Source organism: Ambystoma mexicanum, chromosome 10 (assembly GCF_040938575.1).
Source record: "Ambystoma mexicanum isolate Mex_15411 chromosome 10, UKY_AmexF1_1, whole genome shotgun sequence".
Lineage (NCBI taxonomy): Eukaryota > Metazoa > Chordata > Amphibia > Caudata > Ambystomatidae > Ambystoma > Ambystoma mexicanum.
The window spans coordinates 1,383,172,055-1,383,193,730 of NC_090932.1; the positions used below are offsets into that span (position 1 = coordinate 1,383,172,055).

Consider the following 21,676-nt stretch of genomic DNA (forward strand, 5'->3'; position numbering starts at 1 on the left):
TTCCTCTGTGGTCTGTCTCCTGACTAGGAGCGCTTCTTGTCGGGCTCGCCGCTTTGCCTTCTCCTTAGCTTGGCTGTTCCTGCTGCTTTTGTTGGCAGCGCGGCAAACACTTCTCGGCCTGACCTCTCTGGATGCAGTCTTCTCCCGTCTCCTCACTCCGCTCTCCCGCTCCTCTCGTGTCCCAAACAGTGTTGGAAGGCTCCAATCTCCAGTTCTGCTCAGGTTCTCCATTTTTTAATGTCCCAGCACCTGGTATCAACTTCCAACGACTAGATCGGCAAGCGTACTGCCGATCTTCATTACTCCATCCTTCTTCCTAATCTTAGTTGTAAATAAGGGTTGGGGGTTGGGGGAGGTATACAAGTCTCAATACCTGTAGTCTACCAGAAAATAGTGCAGGTTCTTGATCCACATTACAATAGGCCATACAAGAATGGGGAAATGCATGTGGGTGTTACCAATGAGTATAGGTAAAGATTTGTTCTGACCCCATGGTCTCACTTTGCTTCCCAGGGGGTTGTCTCCTCCCCTACGTGGTCCTCACCCCAGGGTCAGAGTCAGGTAGCTTCTACTTTTCTCTGGTCACATGAGGGAGTTGGGGGGGGCTGGCTGGGGGATTTTCCACAGAGAATTAGTGACAAGCTTGCTAGATTTATCACAATACATAGGCTATACATTTGAATACATTGCAGCCTAATTTGATGAAAAGAATCTCACTCGCATATAAAAAGTCAGTTCTGTTTTATCACAGATTAGTGTTCATCGTTTCATGGATGTGATGGACAAGAATCCGCTCAACCTCAGCACTGTAGTCCTCCAACACATTGACCAATTACAATGCAGTGAATACATCAGGTTGCAAATAGAGCGGTTTATATGTCTGTCTTCAAACAAACCTTTTGTCTCTCTGTGAGCTGGTCTCCCCAAGCATTAACCACATGCTTCTGGTGCAACGTGGACTCCAACTGAAACAGCACAAGCAAATAAATCAGTCACAAATGTAATTTTTAACCAAGGAAAATCTAGTTAAATAAGATTCTCTTTCTTACATGTTATGGGATGTCACAAAGAAAGAACAAAGGACTGGCAGTACAGAAATGGAGCAAAACAACTTTATTTTTATGAAAACAACCTGTTCTTGCACAAGACAGACCAGACACATCGATACACTAGGATGAAGTCCGATCAGCCCATTTGGAAGGTGAATCTGGGTAAGCAGAAAGGGGCCACAATGTCTTTAGGGCCTCTCCGGGGTTCTCTGGTTCCCACTCTCCAGCTATTTGTCTGCAGATCCCTTTGTCATCCCATCCATTAGCTAGCATTCACTCTGGTCACTAGGTTTTGGGGTCCCCTTGGACAAATGTCTACTGGTAATAAAGTATGACAACTAAAACACAAAATGGTCAACGCTATACATAGTAACAAAGTCAGTGAAAAAGGGTCCCAAGATAAAAGGACCCAAGGTCCAATCCCTACTCAAATCCACACTAGTTTAGAATGTTCATGCCCAGGAAAGAGTTACTCTGTTTACACACAGTCTCGGGGTGGTTAGAAGTGTCCCAGCAGACTTTTTTTCTTGGCCCAACGATGTTTAACCCGCTGGTAACTGCAGCCTTGTGATGCTCTCGTATTAGGTCAAACTAATGTAGCATTACTCCCTCTTACTCTAGGGGTCTCTTGAGGTTCTTTCAGAGGCAAGCGATTGTCATTTTTCCCTCTTGCCCTATAGGCTTCATTTGCAAGGCTACAGTAATTATAGCCCCCGAGCCTAGGGCAGCCCTCCTGCACTCGACCCAGTCACCAGCTCTGGTCAAAGCTTCTTTGAGCACCAGGATCTGGTATAGTGCTCACAGCAAACAATTCTCTCACTTGCTGATCAATATTTTCTGGGTCCTTACAGCTTCCGGGTTAAGGCTCTAGCAGGCTCTTTGCACACATTTTTCCTGCCAACTAGAGGTCTCTTAAAGTGTGGCCTATATTGCTTTGTCCTCTCCTGTTCTCTCCTTACTGAAATAACATCAACAGTCAGGAACACAGCCCTATTTCCCAAAATGTATTGAGGCTTTGGCATCTTTGTATAGTTTGGCTAGGGCACTAATCGTTTCAATGAGAGCGCTGGTTGGTTGGTAGGTCTGTTTCTCCAGTGAAGGTGGAAGAGAAAGAAACCTTCTTGAACAATTCAGAAGTGTTGGAATTTTTGTTGCCAAGTTGGAATCAAAATAACTGCATTGGAACTTAGTTAAAAGTCAGGATTTCCTCATTTTCTTTTGGAACTGTTGAACAAAGCCCTGCTTGACTCTGGGGAAGGGTAATTCACCCAGATTATAAGGCGAGACAGTTCTGATACTGTGAATTTAACGGTTATTTGTGTTGCATTTGAACGACCACATATTACCTTGTTGAGACGATGTATGTGTAAGTGTGAAGAACAGAACCTTTTTGTTAGTGTTTCCTTAAGGTTATTTGTGGCAGGGAAATCCTCATTATGGTAGGGATAAGTGAGGCGTTTATCCAACCTTTTGAGTTAATAAAAAGGCATCTTCTGAAAAACCTTCACAAATTTGTCCGCCTCACATTTCCGACCCCTCACACCTCACCCCCCTCTTGGGGATACATACTCCCTGTCCAGTGAGGTACTTACTTGTAATTATCCTCAAACATCCAGTACAACCCTATCAGTTAACAGACAACTTGACTTCTCCTATCAGCATGGTACTGTGAAGAGTAAGAACATGGGAGTGATAAAGAATACCTGTCTATCAATCACTGAGACGCAGAAACCTAAAGAAGTTATGAAGAGTACTGTTCGAACACAGAGGAAGGACCATCTTGAGAAGCTGGGGAAGCCTCAGCATGACGTAATAAAAGTTGGAGGGGGTGTGGGAGACAGAGAGACATATATCGAGGGTTTGACCAGGCTGTGTGCCGTGGAGAAAAGTGCACCTAGGAACACAAAGCGTTTATGTAGTGGATTGTAAATCCTAACTGTTGGAGTAGAGTCTCTGTTTCTTGGTGCGCTGGGGCCCTGACCTACCAATCGTCTAGATGAACAAGTTACTTACCCCATGTAACGTTCTTTTGACTGGATGTTCCACTCACGTAGTCCTCATCTTTGATATTAGTTATCCAGCTTCAGCTGCTTTGGAATTTTTTTTCGGCAAAGGGTGCTGTGCATCGATGGCATCGGCTTGATTTCCCTCGAGGGCCTCTGTCTCGAGTAGGATGTCATTGAAGGCATATATAGCACGCGCAGCACCAGTTGGCTTCAGTTCTGTTTTTTCCTCACAGTAGAAATACCCGCATAACCACAGGAATGACCATACTCATCCTTGAAGGAACGAAAGCTGTAATAGCATGGGGAATTCTACTGTGGGGTAGGTTGGGAGGGCGATGAGGAATATACGTGGGAGGAACATCCAGTCGAAAGAACGTTACCAGGGGTAAGTAACTTATTCTTTAAATGGATTGTGTCCTCCCACGTATTCCTCATCTTTGATAGACTCCCAAAGCAGTGTTTGATTTGGTGGAGAGAGTAGAATTTGGTTTTAATGGTTTTCATGAACCAAGTGCAGGACTGCTTTTCCAAAGCTACCATCCTGACCAAGGGAAGATTCCAGGCAGTAATGCTTTGTGAACGTGTGGATAGTAGACCACGTCGCCTCTTCACAAATACTTTTTATCTGTACACCCCTTTGCAGGGCTGTAGAGGTAGCCATGCCCCTGGTGGAATGGGCTCTTAAACCTTCAGGAGGATCCTTCCCTGCCAGCTTGTAACATTCTGCAATGGCCAGAATGATCCATCTGGATAAAGTCTGTTTAGTAATGTGGAAATCAGAAATTATTTTGGGTAAAAATGAAATGTTAAACCCTTAGAACTACCCTATCCTTATGAAAGATAGTAAAAGGTGGCTTGGACGAATGTACCTGCAACATGCTCACTCTACGGGCTGATGATAGAGCTACCAATAGAATGGTTTTAAAGGTTAACAACCCTTTAGGACATGAGTGTAAAGGCTCAAAAGGTGCAAACATTAGGAATTTTAGAACCAGATTAAGGTCCCAAACTAGAACCTGGAAAGGGGATTTGGGGGGAGAATGGGGACACATTAGTGAGCCCCTTTAGAAATTGGGTCACCAGTGGAATTTTAAAGTATGAACATTCCTCCGACGAGTGCTTAAAGATGGACAGAGCTACAAAATATCCATTAATTGTACCAATATGGAGTCCCAGAATGACTAAATATAGTAGAAAGGAAAGGACATCCAGTGTTTTACACAGAAAAAGATCTATATTCTTTTCTGTGCTCCAGTTGCAGAATTAATTCCAACGGCAATGGTACAAAGACTTTGTTGCTGGCCTTCTGGCCAAAAGCAAAATCTCCATTACGTCATCCGGGAGGACCCAATCCTTGTATCTCAGCCATTCAGAAGCGTGATGGTTGAGTGTCTTGACCTCTGGATGGAGAACCAGACGGTCCTCTCTTTGTGGAAGACATATTGGAAGACAGATGGGCATGTCCAGAAGGTCCGGGTAGCATGTCCTCCTGGCCCAATCCGGGGCAATTAAGATCATGTGTTCCCCAAACCTTCACCTCCTGATCACGTGAGGAATGATGGGGACTGGAGGAAACGAGGAGTGGAAATTCCCAGTCCACCACAAATGCGTCTTCTAGAGCGCCTCTTGTGGGAAATTCCCGGGAGCAGTAACGCACTTCCGGTTGACACCGGTCACAAACAGATCCACTTGAGAGGTTCCCCAAAGGGTGAAGATCTCTTGAAGGACTTCCTGAGCTAGTTACCACCCGTGGGAGACTGTGCTCTGCCTGCTCAGTGCATCCGCCGCAGTGTTCTCCTCTCAGGCTAGGTGAACTGCCGATACGGAGATTCCTTCTTTAGTTGCCCAGTACCAGAGCTGCACAGTGGTAGTGACCCTACAGCTCTCCAGTTGAGGTAGTACATGGCCACTGTGTTGTCAGGACATCCTTTCCCCGTACAGAATGCAGGAAGGCCTTCAACGCTAGTCTGACTGCCCTCAGCTCCTAAAGATTGATGTGTTGTTTGGACTCCGATGGAGACCAACGACCGCTGACTGTCAGATCGTTGGTGTGGGCTTTCCTACCCATGAGTGAGGTGCCCGTCACTACTGTTCTCTACAGCCATGGTTGCCAAAAAGTTTCTCCCTTCAGAATGTTGTCCTCTCAGGCCCACCACAGAAGATCCTGAGCGACCCTGTTCGGAACCTGAAGGTGGTCTGACATTATTCCTGCAAATTGGGACCATTGAGTTCTGGGAGCCCATTGAAGGGATCTCATTCTCAGGCAGGCCTCCGGAACCAGATAAATGCAGGATGCCATGAAGCCGAGCAACCTCAAAAAGAATCGAAGGCTGGGAGACACCGGGCAGTTTGAAATTTGGTGACCATCTGTAAAATGTCATGAGCCCTCACCTCAGGTGGCAAGCTCTTTCCCAAGGATGTATCCAAAACGGCTCAGATGAATTGCAGTTTCTGAGAAGGTGTCATATGGGACTTCCTGTAATTGAGGGAGAATCCCAGTCTGTGAAGGGAGTGGCAGGTGAAGTTGAGATGATGCAGGACTTGTTCGGGAGAACGTGCCCTGATCAGCCAATCATCCAGGTAGGGATAGACGTGAATCCCCCCTCTCCTGAGATTCGCTGCCACTGCCGCCACCAGTTTGGTGTAAACCCTCGGGTGGAGGTCAGCCTGAAAGGCAGAACTCGAAACTGATAATGAGAACCGCCAACTGCGAACCTCAGGTATTTTCTGTGCTTGAGATGAATTGGCACATGAAAATAAGCATCCTGAAAGTCCAAAGACTTTGGAGGGCCTGAAGAATCTGAGAAAGTGTGACCATCTTGAACTTGTCCTTCCTAAGGAACTTGCTCAAGTCCAAGATGGGTCTCAGTCCTCCGTCCTTCTTCGGTATTACGAAATAAAGGGACTACCCACCCTTGTTCCTCTCGGCTACAGGCACTGGTTCTATAGCGCCTTTCTCTAGCAGAATTAAAATCTCCTGCACAAGGAGCGGATCTGGAATCCTCAAAGAGTGGTTTCCTGGTGGATTGTTCTGAGGTCTCTGTATAAAAGGAAGGCAGTAACCGTGGGCTACAGTTTCCAAAGCCGAAGCATCCCAAGTAATGTCTCGACATTCTTCTAGATGCAGAGACAGTCTGCCTCCCACTGGTGAACTGTGACTTTAGACCTCAGAGGTTTTGAGGTGGCTGATGCAGTGGCAGATGGTAAAGAAGCGGGTTCCTAGTGTCATTTTGGAATATCATTTTCGAAATGCCATTTTTTCAACACCAAAATAGTGAGAGAAAAAAATTTGAATGCTTTTTTGTTTTGTTTTTTAAATGGGGGTTCCCCCCTTTTTCTTTTTATAAAACATTTTTTTTTTACTCGCGAAACAAAATAAAAAAACATTGAATTTTTTTTTTTTCCCCCTCGACAAAATGGCATGTCGAAAATATTTTTTCGATAATTTAACTGGATACCAAAGAAGCTCCTGCTTGTGCTGCTTTTGCACTTCTTCCACCACGAGATCTTTGGCCCCTTTGACCAGCCATTCCTCTCGCCCTTCCAACTGAGGTCCCTTTGTTCATTCGCCTTTGGCGGGCTTCAGGAGTGAAGACCGCTTCTGGCGCCCAAGTGTCTGGGGTGGGCAGGAAGTGAGGGAGCTGCCCGAAACTCCCTGTGCTTAGTCTGCTAGGAGACCCAAATGCACTGTGTGGTGATTGGCTGGCTGACTGTCCGGCAGGGACAGCCACCGTGCTGGTTGAGTGACAGCAAGGATGGAATGAATGGGAGAGAACTGAATGGAAGGCAGAGTCGACCACTGGAACGAAAGAACTGAGCTACTACTCCAGGTTTATTAGTGGGTACACTGGTGCCACCCCCCTTGAATTTGAGGGTGTTGCAGGAGGAAACTCAAGGGATGCACTGGCATGTTGTCTTACTGGTTTTCTTTCCTTCTTTGGTTGAAAGGGAACGGAAACCCTGTCCTGTGAATGGGACTGGATTACTGCACATTCTTTGGAGCCTGAATCTGTGACACCTGGGCAATCATCCCTTGGAGGCTCAAAATCCGACACGGATTTCAAGCTGCAGAATTTCATCAGACATATCTGTATATTGTATGGGTGATACTCCTATAGGGAGTTTTGGTTCCGTAGGGTCCTCTGTTGAGGTCCTACAGTCTCCCTGTAGCTCTGTGATAGGCTGAAAAGGATTATCTGTGGTTGAAACCGCAGGAAAAGCAGTTGGCAGGTAGGGGTCAACTGCACTGGAGCTCCCATCTGATGCTTTCTCGCTGCTTTGCGCAGGCTTTCGTTTTTTCGTCATTCATGAGTGAACTGTCGACGAGTGATGTCCTGATGTCGTCGAGGAGCGGGCCGGCGACGATCTGTGCACAGAAGAGGACCTATGCCTCTCTCTGAGTGAATGGGACTCCGATAACGAGCAGTGTTTTTTTCTTCCTCGAAGAGATTTTAGTGGATGACTTGTCCTTAGGCGAGGTTGCCATCGACGAAGAGCGGGAAGCGAACACCATCGTCTGTAGTGAGCCCTTGCCTGGGCGAGACATGGCCGATGAGGTGTGACCCCGTTTTGGGCATTGTCACTGGGTGGAACCTTGCTGATTGTGTCGTCAACAGTTTCTCTCGATGACTGCTTATTTGTGGACAGAGGGCCCTCGCAGCTTACTGGTTTCTTTTGAGAGGGAGACTGATCGCTGGGCTGCATGGCTTTGGCTCGTCGACAAATTCGCCAGACCTTGGGTGGACAGAATTTCCTGCTTTTTCACAGGTCGCTCTTCTGACCTGGATTTATGAGTGGACAGTGACCGCTTTCCAGAGGGAGTGGTAGCTCCCCCACTCGTTGAAGAGCCCGCCTCCGACGCAGGGTAAGAACCCTCGTTCAGCCAACAGATTAGGCAACGCTTTCTGTCTTTGAGGTGTTTTTTTTTTTTAGAGAAACCCTAACAGATCTCGCAGTCCTCCAACAAGTGATTTGGGTACATGCAGTATATGCAGTCTAAATGTATGTCCCCTTTTGTAAAAATGTTTTAGGCTGCACGTACCAGAGGCTCTACACAAGGATTTTTTAGACGCTGTTTCCATGTTCACTGCTGATGCTGTCAAAGGGCCGTCGCCGCTTCAGTATTCGTTTTGTTGAAAAGTTAAATTACTTTTTCAAGGATGAAGAAGATTTACCTCTGGGGAGAAGAACAACAGGATTCCTATCAGCTAAGAAGACGTTTGAAATCTGAGAGGAAGCTGCTGGGGTGGAGCGATACATTAGACGTCCTATTGGTAGGGACCAAAAGTACCCACAACGATGTGGGCAGGACACTCAAGGTGTCAAAAGTTTTTCCTTAGGAAAGGTATTAAAATATAAATAACCAGGGAGTCCAAGCCTGATGACGGGGAATATTCACAGCAAGTGACTATGAAAGATCCAATGCTGGAGAAGCATGGTTGTGCTGGTTTTCTCTTGGGATATTATGTCATCATCCCTTGCCCACTCAAACAGTGGCCCGTTTCTAAATATGGTTTTCTTTCCTCCATCTTTCTTTTTCAGGCAGTGGCTAGATCAACGATATAGGAATATGTTATGATCTAAAATGTATGTTTTCAGCAATGTTGGTATTTCTGTTGCATGGAGCGGAAGCTTGAGGTGTTCAATGTGTCCTTAATTCTGAATAAGATTTTTTTTAAGACAGGGTTGTCATCTTGGAATCAGGCATTCATGTCATGATGGCTGCCTAATTCCATCATGGCTCCCTCTGTGCTGTGCACACAATAGATCTTCTTCCTTACTTGGGTCAGAAGGTAACAGTCTGAGCTACCATCAATGGAATTGAGCAATTTTTGGTAAACAGTGGTCTGCAGCATGGTGCACTGGACACAAGGCCATACATATCAGCTGGGATGCTTTCTGACTTCTAAACAAGGTCACGCACGCTCTAGTTTCCAAATGGTTTCTTGTTCTTGTCTTGGGGTCACCTCATCTGATATGAGGCGGCGTTTGGGGATGTCGTTGATGACCTGGGAGATCCTCTGCATACCACTTCTGGGGTCGGCATTATGATTGGGTGACCTCCCATGACCCCCAGTGGCCCTCTCACCCTACCACACGACCGAAAGCACTGGATTTAGTCACCATTCTTTGTGAATCAAATAGCCCTCTTCCGGTGTAGATCAGGAGAAAGTCAGAGTTACGCATAGTAAGTGCTTTGTAGATCAGCCACAAATGAGTCAAACTGGTAATCAGTGATTAGATAAATATACAAGACACCATCTAGCCAAAGGCATTTCATGATATTTTAAGTGCTATGTCAGAATGGCAGTTTATGTTAAAAAAAACAATCATAGTCACAGAGTTTGGGTACCTACAAAGTATGAAACAGAAAAAAATTAATAAAGCCTTTTGGAAATAAGAAAATCTATTTCTAATTAGAAAATCATAACTCATTAACATAATTCTTTGTGATCATATCTTCAAAAAGGAGCAAAAAGACCACATTATGCACGTTGAAAATAGGGAAAAAGTATCATATGCCTATTCACCTCTCGAAGTTTAGCATTGTTTTCTTTCCAATGTTCATACAACAACTCCTCAGCCACCTAAAAAGAAAAATCAAGTTAATAATAAATTCTGTTTTTCGAACATGTCTTTATATCGTTGTATCTTAGTCTTTATCTAGTTGCATCAATATGTTGACATCTGTGCACTTAAACTGGTTTTGATCATTCTTCAGGGAACAAACAAAAACAGATCTAAAAAAGGCTAGGGAAGACAGTACTGGTAAATGTACCGATGCAAATGCATAAATATGTAAATGCACATGGAACAGCTTTTGTAATATACACTACTGGCTTCCATTCTTTTGCAATCTGTTTATGCTGTAAATAACAGTGTTTATAATAGCCAATTTATTAGTAAGCAGTTCATTGACCCCTGAATGAAGAAAAGCTTTTGCATAGATTTGAACATGTAGAATACAGGTTACCTACAACTTGCAGAGCCCCGAGGAAGACCAGGGTCCCACGAACTACAGTCCTCCATACCTTACCTTGCTTTCTGTTGGTAAAATACAAGGGGCAATAAACCAAAGTCTTCTACTAAAAATCATTTATTAGGACCCTTGATCGAAATCCTGCTCACAATTACTTTGCAAGTACTTCCGAATGAACAAATTGTCAGCATGTTCAGTAAAAACATTTCCAAAGTAATCACCAAGTTCTCCTTTTGTGTCATTGCCAAATTACAGATTTTGAGTATAGTGACAGGTCTGTACCTCTAGACTGGCATCAATGCCCACCATTCTGCACTCGGAACCCTAGCGCTTCAGCGTAAGCAGTTCTGCACCACGCCTCAGCCACTTTGTGTGCTGTCACCTCAGTACCAAAAACACCAAATTCACAGCTGCCTTCAGGTGGGTCACACAGAAGTTGCACCATGAAAGTCAGTGGCCTCTGGCAACACTATCCCCCATTCTATGAGCATGCAAGCCTGAAATCCAAGCACTCTCACTCCAGAATGGCTTGGGGGGAAGTGGGGGGGGGGGTGCAATTCGGTCAGTTTTAACAGAATAATAACTGTGCACTTATGAGGTATATTTAACATGCCTCGCCACCCTTAACAAGTGCAGGGTGGCTGAGAGGAAATTGCATGCTTCCAGTACATCCTCTGAGAAACTGTCCTACGCCTGCTCCAAAAGGAAATACCGGCTCTCTGTCCGCACCAAGAAGAGAGCCCACATCCAAGTCTGCATCTCTGTGGCATCTAACAACTCAGTCGAATTCTTTAAAATCTGCAAAGAGCTGGCCAATCCTTCCGCAGTCTGTGTTAGGCAGAAACCTGTGCAGTTCCCTCTGGGACCACTGCAAAAGATTTAAGACTACAGGTGTTTGGCAGTAAACCCACTTGGTAGCAGTCTGTACCACAGAGATTCACTTGGTAGTTGTGGCTGAGCAGTCAGACTTCCCTCAAAAAGAGTTAGGCAGTATACAGAGTATTCACAATAGGTCAAAAGAACATAGTAGAACAAGTAAACACTGACCAGAGCTTGGTGTAAAAGAGATAATTATTTATTTAAAAGCACATCTAGTAAAACACACAGGCACTAATATTAAGCAGTTCAAAAACATGGTCACTAAAAGATATACACTCCCTTAAAAGAATATTATATAAGTCTAAAGAAAAAGCCCCACTTATTTTCAGACAGCGTTGAGCGCTTAATGCAGATGGCACTCTAATAATTCGTTTTTAAAAAGGGAGAGAAAAGCAGAGTATAATTTGAAACAGCTCCCAACACTTTCACAAGAACACAACAAGAGAGGAAGGCAAGGTAAAACCGTGAAGTTAGAGTTCAGAAGGCCGGATCCATTTTAAAAGGATCAGAACGAAATGTGTCCAAGGTCACACGGTTGAAGTGCACAAAAAGTCTTGAAAAGGTTCAGAAAGAGTTGGACCAAAGAAAGGGACCAGTTAGATGGTCAAGGCGGCCAGACCAGTCCAGAAGGTTAAGGGATTATTATTACCTTGTAGTAATCTTTAGAAAGGGAGGCCTGGCGGACACAGTACCTTAAAGTGGTGAGAATACTCCAGCGGGGGCAGTTGTTCCTAGCAGCGGATGCAAGTCGGTGCTTTGTCCGGGGGAAGAATGGATCTCGTCGGGGAGGAAGACAGGAGTCCGTTGCACTGCCAGGGAAGAAACCAGCCGCGGAGTTCTCAGGTAAAAGGAGCGGTCTTTTTATTCGCGGTCCAGTGGTAAGTGGCTATCCGGTTGCCGGGGTGCTTGGTACGGGCAATTCGACGACAAGACGTCCTGGGATGCGAGGAAAAGAAGGTAAACTGGTTGTGCCCACCAGTCAGGGGAAGAAGCCTCTCCACCCGGTAGATCTTCTCTGTCGTCGGGAAGTGGTGGGTCGGTTCCGCAGGGCTCCACCGGTGGTGTCGTCGTGGTAGGTCGGCTCAGCTTCTCCCTCGTCGGATTCTCAGGTCCTGTGGCGAATTCTGAAGTTCCAGTCCCCAAAGCCCTGCTTTTATGCAGCACACCCCCATTCACTCAGCCTAGCTGTCAATCAAACATACTAGGCCAATCACACAAGAGTGCGACTTGAGTTACCAAGGTAACTCAGTCCAGGGTGCCTAAACCCCCTCCCAGACCCTCTGTCGTACCCAGACAGAGTGGCACCACTTTTGGAGGCTTCTGTGGAGAAGCCCGCCAAAAAGTGGAACAAAGGGCTCGACTTGGGTTGGAGTCACAGAAGAGAACACAAACGCCATTTTAGAATCGAGTCCTGGCAAAAAATACCAACAGGTGAATTAATATTAAATAAATAAACCGGCGGTATGTTCGAGGCTATGAGAATTAAATCATTAAAGTTGGTAGCCTCGAACAATGGGAAAATCGAATAGGGATATATTCGTGGTCGAATATAAAAAGTAGTATCCACTGCCACCAGCTAAAACTCGATCAGGGGGGACGGAGACGTGCCACCTCGACTAACAGACCCCAGGGCAATCAAATTGCCCTGACAAGTACGTCCACAATATGATGTTTTGTACCGGTTTCTGTTAATAATTTGGGACTAGTAAAGCCAATGGTGACTTTGCATGCCCTGGGAGACAGTAGTCAGTCCCAGGGTATGGAGTCTATGGTGGGGTGTCACTATGACACCCCTGTGTCACTGCACGGAGGGTGCTGTGTAACATACATAGTAAAAACACATGAGGCCCTATGGAGTAAAGGACCCCATAGCCCATAAAACACAAACAGTCAAAGGAACACCAAAAATCATGTCCAAGAGTGGGAGAAAGAGTCTCTCTTGGCAGGAGAAAAAAAACAAACTCCAGAAATCCAGCAAAACTGCTGGGGGACTCACTAGGTTAGGAAATTCAGCCTAAAGAGAATTCTCCCCAACAGTCTGTATCTCTCCTGCCCCCTCCCATGCCCTCTGCACGGCCCTGGCTTCTCATTTCATCTATAAAACTCAGGACATCCTGTTTGTTCTCTCTCTTTCTCTTTCACCCACTCACTCACTCACTCTCTTTCACCCACTCACACTCCTCCCTCTACTCCCTGCTCTTTCGCTGGCCCTTCAGCCACCTCTCCTCCCTCCATGTCTTTCACCTTTTCTCCCCAGACAAGGTTTCTAGACAAGTCTGATCTATGAAAGTTTCGTCAAAACCGCTTCATCCATGTTCCTCCAAAACCATCAAGGAGCACATAGACACCTTGGCCTTTGCTCTGGCTGACTTCTGCAACCACTCCTTCAGCACTAGAGTTTCCCCTTCCCCCTAAAGCACTCCCTTGTGCACCCTCTTAAGAACCCCTCTGCTGACCCGTCATCCAATCTCCATCACTCCTTTCCTGGGCAAACTCCTGGAAAAGCTGGCCATCACCCAGCTTAATCTTCACACTGTATCTGTTGGTTGTCTCCATGACCATCCGTCTGGCTTCAGAGCTGACAGAAGCATGGAAACTGCTCTCCTGAACATCTGTGAAGACCAGCTCTCCAACCTTACTCGATCTCCCTTCTGCGTTTGACACGGTCAAACATGCCATCCTACTTAATCATCTCTGTGATAACCTGGGTACCACCGATCAAGCCCAGGTTTGGCTGACCGCTTTCCTCTCCGATCGACTCTCCCAGGGGTGTGTCACCCTTCTCCCCATTCTCCCCCCCCTCTTTGCCCCCCCTCTTCTCCCCGTCCCCCCCTATCCCCCCTCCCTCTTTCTCCGCCACCTCTTCCCCCCGCCCCCCTCTTCTCACTGTCTCCACAGCTCTGGTTCCCTCTAGGCTGGACTACTGCAACAACCTATTTCTAAATCTTCCTGCTTATACTCTCTGCCCTCAGCAACTCATCCAGAACAGGACTGCGATACTCCTTGGCCTCAAGCCCAGGGACCGATCTCTCCAGGACTGAAATCTCAGCACTGGCTCCGAGTGGCTGCGAGGATTAAGTTCAAAACCCTCTGCATTGTCCACAAGGCCTTCTGGGGCTTGGGGCCTCAATACCTTCTACTCTCTCTTCCTAAATATCTTCCTTCTCAAGCTCTTCTCTCATCCACCTCCAACTCTCTCAGGATCAGTTGCTTCTCCAAGAAAACTAGGTGAAGACCGGGTAGGTGGTGATGTTCTTGGTCATAATGCCACCGATCACAACCAGCAAGGGAGAAGTAGGGTTAGGACACTGTGCCAGTTAAACCTTATGGAAGGATGGGACAAAGAGGTAAAAACAGGTTTGTAATCTCAACCCCTTTACTCAGATTACTTCAGAAACCACCTTTGGGATTTTTGAATCTGCTGGCCTCACTTTGAATGTTGGTTACGTTGGAGGGGGGTCCAGTGGCCGAAGGTGCAGAGGTCACTTTCGGCATCAGTATTGGGTGAGGCTAGGCAGTTCAGCACTCTGGTGAGATGGTTCCTGGACTGCTGGGCTACCCTGGTATGACGAGAAAGACTACCACAATTCTGCCAACCTCAGGGGGAAACCCCAGGACAACATGAAGGCAGGCTGCAGTGACAATCAGTGCTCAGGCGGCAGAAGGTGACCCTCACAACGGAGACAAAGAAGTTGGTACTTCAAGGACCCTCTTCGTTCTAGAGAGCAGCAACTGCAAGGGGACGCTTCCTGTCTCACAAGCTGAGAGTCTGCAGAGTCCCAATTCTAATCTCAGGCTGATATCCCAGGCAGCGAAGAGAAGCCTAGGAGGAAGCTGGTCAGTCCACAGGGGGTCCCAGGAAACTTCCAAAGGCTCACAAGGGCAGGATCCTCAAGCAGGGGTCAGGACTAGTTTTTCCTACCTGTCCAGTGGGTGAAGCGCTGCAGGAGATCAGCACAAAGGAGCAGGGCTTTGCCGAGACCATGCTGGTCGGCTGCAATGAACATCCAGGGGTCTGCAGTAGGATGCTCCTCTTCAAAGGGGTCTTGGCTCCAACAATGATCAATAGTGTGCCTTGATCTCACCAGTGACAAGGGTCTGCACCATTCTAACTGGCCATGGCTGCCCAATCAGGGTCAGCCTCCTGCCTTCAGATCTGCCCAGCACACTTGGGCAAAATGTGGACTGGAACCACAGTCCTGGGACTACATCTGGCAGGCGACTGTAGCAATAAGAACCCACAGCCTGAATGGGCGCAGGAGCGTTGTGACCATTGGGATGGGTGAAAGACCGGAGGCCTGGTTGGTGGATCCCTAGAGAGCACTGGAGAGGGACGACCAAGAGAGGCCTCAGCGGTCGATTGTCCCCACAGGCTTGGTAAATCATCCCAGACTGGACTTGCAGTGCATGTTTTGTGTACCCGGGTGGTGAACATTGCGGGGCAGCCATTCAAGGAGTCTAAGCACAGACTGACAATTCGGATACGCCTAGGGGGCCCTACGACTCAAGATGACGGTGCTTGTAAGGAGTCTGTGGTCACGGTGTGACTTTGAAAGCACAAGGAGGGGCGCGGGGAGAAACTGTGTGGGTACGCTGGTGTGCAGAGGCCCTGTCACCTAGCCAAATCTGCTCTATCTCTGTGGCAGTACAGTGTGTGCCACATTGCAGGTAGTCGAACAGTGAAGCAGGTGATGTGGGCACGGACAGTGGAACTCCGGAAGTGCCCTATGGGCTGCACGATTTAGAAGGGGGGAGTTTGAAGTGTGCCTGGGGACAAGGACTACAGTTTATGGCAGTGCAAGCATAGGAGCGTTGTTAAATGCGCCCTAGAAGAATCCGGCCCATGTCCAGTGCTGTGGAAGGAACATCACGCCTAGTCCTCAGAGAAGTTTCAGGTTTCTTGGGGCGGAGGGGGTCAAAGCTTGTCAGGCTAAGTTGCGAAGGAGGAGGGTTTTGGCCGTGAGTGAACTTGGGCTGGTGGTGCTGCCTAATCTGTGGTAAAGAGTAAAGGCTGACGCTGGTGGGAAAATCGGTTGAAGGTATTACTGCATTACAGAATTACCACAGAGCAGTGGCAATGGAGGGTGAGGGGGAAAAGCAGGCCACTACCACTGAAGAAGGGGGCAAACATTCATGCCCCGTCTACGAAGGAAGACATCAAGGACATATTGCAAGAGATTCACGCATTAAGATGCAAGGTTGAGGCTTCGTCTCAGATTGAAGAAGCAGAGTGGAGGTGTTGGAGAATAAGTTTGAGGTGATGGTCAATACCTTCAATGCGGATCTCTTTGAAATGAAGCTTGAGGGCAGGATGACAGAAGTTGAAACCAGGGATGAGGACTACTAGTTGAAGTTGGATAACCCTGAAAACAGGGAACGTAGAAACAATCTGTTTTTGGGCGGAAGGAACAAAAGGGGGCGTCAGCAAGTGATGTACAAAAGACAAGACACCCTGTTTTTGGATGTAGGTGGAAAGAAAGTGAAAATTGAAAGAGCATATGGTGGTGGCATGGGCAGGGGTAGAAGGCTGAGATTGGTGTTGGTGAAGTTCCTGTGATATACGGAGAAGGTTGCAGTGCTGGAGAGGGCAAAATGTCAACGCACTATCCAGTTTGAAGGGGATACAGTGCAAATTTATCAGGACCTTTAGAATTTCACCCTAGTTGGGCGCAGGGACTGTCGTCCTCTCACATCTTGGCTATCGGAAAGGGGAATAAGTTATAGGTGGATATACCCATTGGCGATGAATCAGAAGTGATTCACCCAGGGAACCTGGTCTGGAAACACTATCATGTGGCCTGGGAAAGGCAGACGTTTTCTGATCCTGACCCTGGGTGCAGTGTTAGCCGGAAGGATCACATGAGGGGGGGGCGGGGGGCAACAGGTCAGGAGGAGGAATGAGTGAGCCCCCTAAGATAACATTCCCAGAGACTACAATCTCCCAATCACATATTGTAAAATAAAAGATGTCGAAAGTGACTTTTATGTTAGGGACTTTAAGTCAGAATTCACAGAGTACTGCAACGTAGAAGTGGGCTGCAGAGGCACAAGGCTGCAGAGTGAAGCCTATTAAGGTTAATAACCCACACCAGAGGATGGCGGAGATGCAAAAACAAGCCCACTCAGAGGCAGGCCAGAAGACCAAGGTGGAATAAGGCGATGCAGCAGCAGGCGAGCAGCAGTAGCAGCAGAGGGTGGAGGAATTTTGGAATCTCCACGAAGATATAAAACAAGGCAGATGCCATAAAGAGACTTTAAAGATCCGACTTGAAGGAGGCGATTGTTATATAGTGGGTACAAATAACCAACCACACGAAGGGGCAGTATCTAGAGAAGGGAACACACCACTATTGCCAAAGCCAAAAGGGACGCACATTTAGGCAACTGAGAAACAACCAGGGTTGCCTAAACCAACAGACGATAACTGAGCATTTGGTTAATAATACAAAGGTGGAACAATATTGGCAGGAAAACTGCCCTTCTGATAAAGGAGGTTCAGGGGGAAGGAAGCATTACACGCCTTGCGTGATTGTATCACTTCAAGAAAATCGTAAACCTAATTGTTTGAAGCAGAAGACATTGTTAAAACCTTTGAAGTTGACCCTTAGTACAGAAGTACATAGAGGCAGTAGTTGGAGGATAGATCAGGAGCAACGTGCTCGCCTTGGAACCCAGATGACAGAGCAACACAGGTTTGAAACCCGGGTCCACGCTTAGAAGCCTCTGGGTATTGAGCGGGTTATAAATAACTCATTCAAATTACAGTTACCTGGCAAGGGAGTATTCCAGGTCCAGGAATGTTGTGCCTATTGGTTCTGTTTGGGCAGGAGATTATACCTGCACAAAGGACTGCAGTAGTTTATCTTGGCTGGCAGGAGAGTATGCTAGACTAAGAGCATTTCTAACCATTGGTTCTGCTCTCGCAGGAATACACCGGAGTGGAGTGCTGTAGAAGTGGTAAGCATGGCATGAGAGTAAACCAGGTGGAAATTGTGGTAGGGTAAAGTTTATGACAAAGTGGTGCCAAAATATCCTGACAAAGACATTTGTTTTGAAGCTATTGAAGTGGCGAAATATTCTTATTTGATGTCTGTTTTGCTGAAGTAGAACTGAAGCTAAAGTGGTGCCAAAATATCCTTTCTAAGACATCTGTTTTGAAGTTAATGAAGTTCTGAAATATTCATTGTTGATCAGAAGCTGTCTCAAGACTGACTACAAGTGGAAAGAGGAAAGCTTTGTTAAACGATTGTGAACCAACCTTGGAATCCAAGTTGGAACTTTTAGTGTTGTCAAGTTGGATTAGAAAGAGACCTTATTATGACACAGGATATCCTTATCCTTTTTGAACATTTAAAAGAAAAGCCTGCTTGAATCTGGGGAAGGGGACTTCACCCGGGTTATCACAAGAAGCAGCAATTGTAATGTGATTTATACGGTTATATTTGTTGTTGTCAAACTGCCATATTTCCTTATTGATTTATTATTTAAGTGTGAGGGACAGAAACCTTTTGTTAGAGAGTTTTTGTTTAGTTCATTTTAGGCAGTTAAATCCTCATCAGGGTAGGGATAGTGAGGCGTTTATCCAACCTTTTGAGTTCATAAAAATTGCATCTTTTGAAAAACCTTCACAAAGTTGTCTACCACACATTTCTGACTAGTCGCACATTCGCCCTGGTGTTTGAGATCAAAGAGGTGGATTATAGGATACCCAAGGTTTTGGAAGTGGAACAGGGTTTACAACACCTCTCGAAGGGAGAAAAGGAGAGAGAGGCTTAGAGGAGGCCGAAAGAACAGTCACAAATCGAGTGACATGGAAGGGACTGATGCAACGTAAAAGTTCAAAGATGCCAAAAATTCCAGAGACTAAATACTCTAGAGGGCTGGACTCTCTAACATGGGGGAATGATGGTCTCTTAAGCAGTTTGATACGATTTTGCCAAGTTTGGTTATTTGCAGAAGTTTGATGATGGGGACAGGGGTGGGGGGTAAGTTCTCCTTGGGTGGCCCAGCTTTAGATGGGCATCTCACATGCAAGTGGGTTAGGGGAGAAAGGTGAATGGAGGCATTATGGGGTATGTGTAAAAGGGAAAGGGGGGTAAGGAGCATCACGCCTTGAAACACTTGTGTATAGGGGTGTTAAAAATGCCATATCATATGGGACTGAGGGAGAGAAGTAAACCAGGGCGGGTCTATGTTATATATTGGGAAAAGAGACTGCAGATAAGATGGCAGTGATAATTAGTATGGGGTTGGGGGGGCAGGCAGACCGCTTGCTCATAGGATAGCTGAACGTGAAAGGCATAAATTCCTCAACTATGTGTTCGTCAATTGCCAGGGAATTTCGCAGAGTGGGGCTAGATGTGTTAATGTTACAGGAAACCAGGACAGTGGAGGGTGAGGAGATACATATTCCCAGTGGATTGATTGGGCAGGCATTCCGCGATTTTGCTGAACAAGCGGTTCATGCTGGGAAACATTGTGGTGTGGGAGGGCTTTCATGGTATCCGGAACTATGGATGGTATGTGGTTGTTGCTGGCAACAATGTATTTCCCCAACCAATGACAGATTCTATTGTTTGAAGCAACATTAGCCCAGAAATTCCGGGAATGTAAGGGACCCCTGATATTGGGAGGGGATTTTAACATGTGGGCGGACCCGGTGTTGGATAGAAGAGCCCCAGGTATAGAAGGAGGCCAGGTGTCGGGAGTAGAAAGAGGGGGGTTGAGAGAATGCTTAGATTTATATGGGATGCAGGATGTGAGGAGACCGCTCCATCCAGGCAAAAGTGGTTTCACATTGCACTCCCCTCCTCATGGTACATATACACGTATTGATTATATTTGTGTGGGTAGGGAGCTAATGGTAAGAGTGGACGATTCACTGTGGAAACATGCGAAGTCTAGGGGGGGATGAGGAAGGCGATCACAAAATACTTTGAAATGAACAACACTGGAGAGGTGGATTATTGTCCCCTTTGCTGTCTCCCACTCCGGACATGACGTGGGTTATTGATATGGGAAGGCGCAAATAAGAAAAGAGAAAGAAACCTGTTAGAGACTAGACTGAGGGCAGAAATAATTTCCTTGGAGCAGAGAATACATGCCAGTGAAGAAGGTAGAAAGGGGCTAATTAGGCAATTTAGAGGAAAAAGGGAGGAATTCAAATCTCTTGTTATGGGAAGGGGGTGAGACAATTGCGATTTCTACAACAGAAATACTACGAAAGGGGGAATTAAGTAGATGGGCTTCTGGCAGTGTGGCTGCAGGGACAGCAGGCCGAGAGATGAGTTGACAGGATCGAGGGAGTGGGTGGACAGGTGGATACATAACCGCTATTTCAAAGAGATAACGCACCCGATGGCAAGTTCCGACGAGGCGGCTGCGGCAGATGAAGTCCTACTTGCAATTCAGAGGATGCAGGGGGGTGAGTGCCCCGGTGATGATGGGTACACAATCAGGTTTTACAAGTAGTTTTCAGGACAACTATCCCCACACTTGATGAAATTGTTTAACCATATACTGGAAACTGGGAGGGCTCCAGGATCCTTCGGTCAGGCCCGGATATCAGCGATACCCAAAAGGGGGCAGTGGGGACCCTCAGTTATGTGGATTCCATCAACCTGTATCGCTTTTCAATACCGACGCAAAATTCTTTACTCGGTTGCTGGCCTCTAGATTGGAGAATCTGATGAGGTGCCTGGTCCAAACTGACCAGGTGGGTTTTATTAAGGGAAGACAGGGAGCGGATATCTTGCGGAAGACTCTGCACTTGATGGACATGGCTCATGGGAAAGGGGGCAACGCAAAGCTCCTGGCTTTGGACACAGAGAAGGAATTAGTCAGGATCGATTGGACCTTCTTGTACGCAGTAATGGGTAGACATGGTTTTGGACGGAATGTCCTTAATGGCACGGTTGGCAGCAAATGGCAGGTACTCAAGGGCATTTGTGTAACACAGGGGGACTAGACACAGGTGCCTGCTCTCGCCTCTGCTGTTCACACTGACTCTGGACCCACTGGAGGAGAGGCTCAGGAGAACCGCTCAGGTGGAGGACCTTCAGATTGGGGACTAGAATTCAAATTGGGGATGTATGCGGATGATGTCCTGCTGCATATAAGGAACCCGCAAGCTCTGTCCCAGCAGCATTGGCTGTGATTGGGGAATATGGATAGTTTTCAGTGTCTAAAATAAACAGAGCCAAGTCCATCCTGTTCCCTACAGTGAGAAGGGTGTTGGGGATATCAGAGTACTTGAGCAGCTAGAGATGGAAGTGAGATTAGACAATGTTCACTACCCAGGGGTCGTCATCACTAACACATTCAGTGAGCTATGTGCAGCCAACTATCCACCTTTACCTCAGACATTGTATAGAGAGATGGTAAACTGGGGGAAGCTCACTAGGTCGCGGATGGGCTGCCTTAATGCTTTATAGATGAACATCCTCACTAGGATATTATATCCATTTTAAATACTCCCAATAATGGTACCAGAGGTACTATTCAAGGAGGCCAAGGGCGTATGCTTCATTCTGTGGCAGGGGAAGAAACTGTGTGTGGCCTACAACACTCTGGTGCTGCCCAAGGAGCGAGAGGGTGCAGGGTTCCTGGACCTTCACACATTATAAGGCATCGCAGTTGAGGATGCTGGTTCCTCACTTGAGGGAAGACATGGGCAAACAGTGGGGTTCCCTTGTAAATTATCATTTGCGAACGGCGGCATGGGAGGAGTGGTTGTGGGTCCCGAGACAGAAAATATTGTGCAG

At 46.8% G+C, this 21,676-nt stretch overlaps 1 protein-coding gene across 2 annotated transcripts in view; it reads right to left on the bottom strand.

The window, feature by feature from the left end:
- Positions 1-21,676, bottom strand: part of TCHP (trichoplein keratin filament binding) — a 264,855-nt gene that overhangs the window by 185,509 nt on the left and 57,670 nt on the right. For both annotated transcript variants that reach the window (XM_069619404.1, XM_069619405.1), the window contains exons 4-5: positions 9,586-9,642; positions 897-965 (exon numbers count right to left, since the gene is read on the bottom strand). In XM_069619404.1, the coding sequence (XP_069475505.1) occupies positions 897-965; positions 9,586-9,642 (126 nt within the window). The remainder of the gene's footprint in view (positions 1-896; positions 966-9,585; positions 9,643-21,676) is intronic.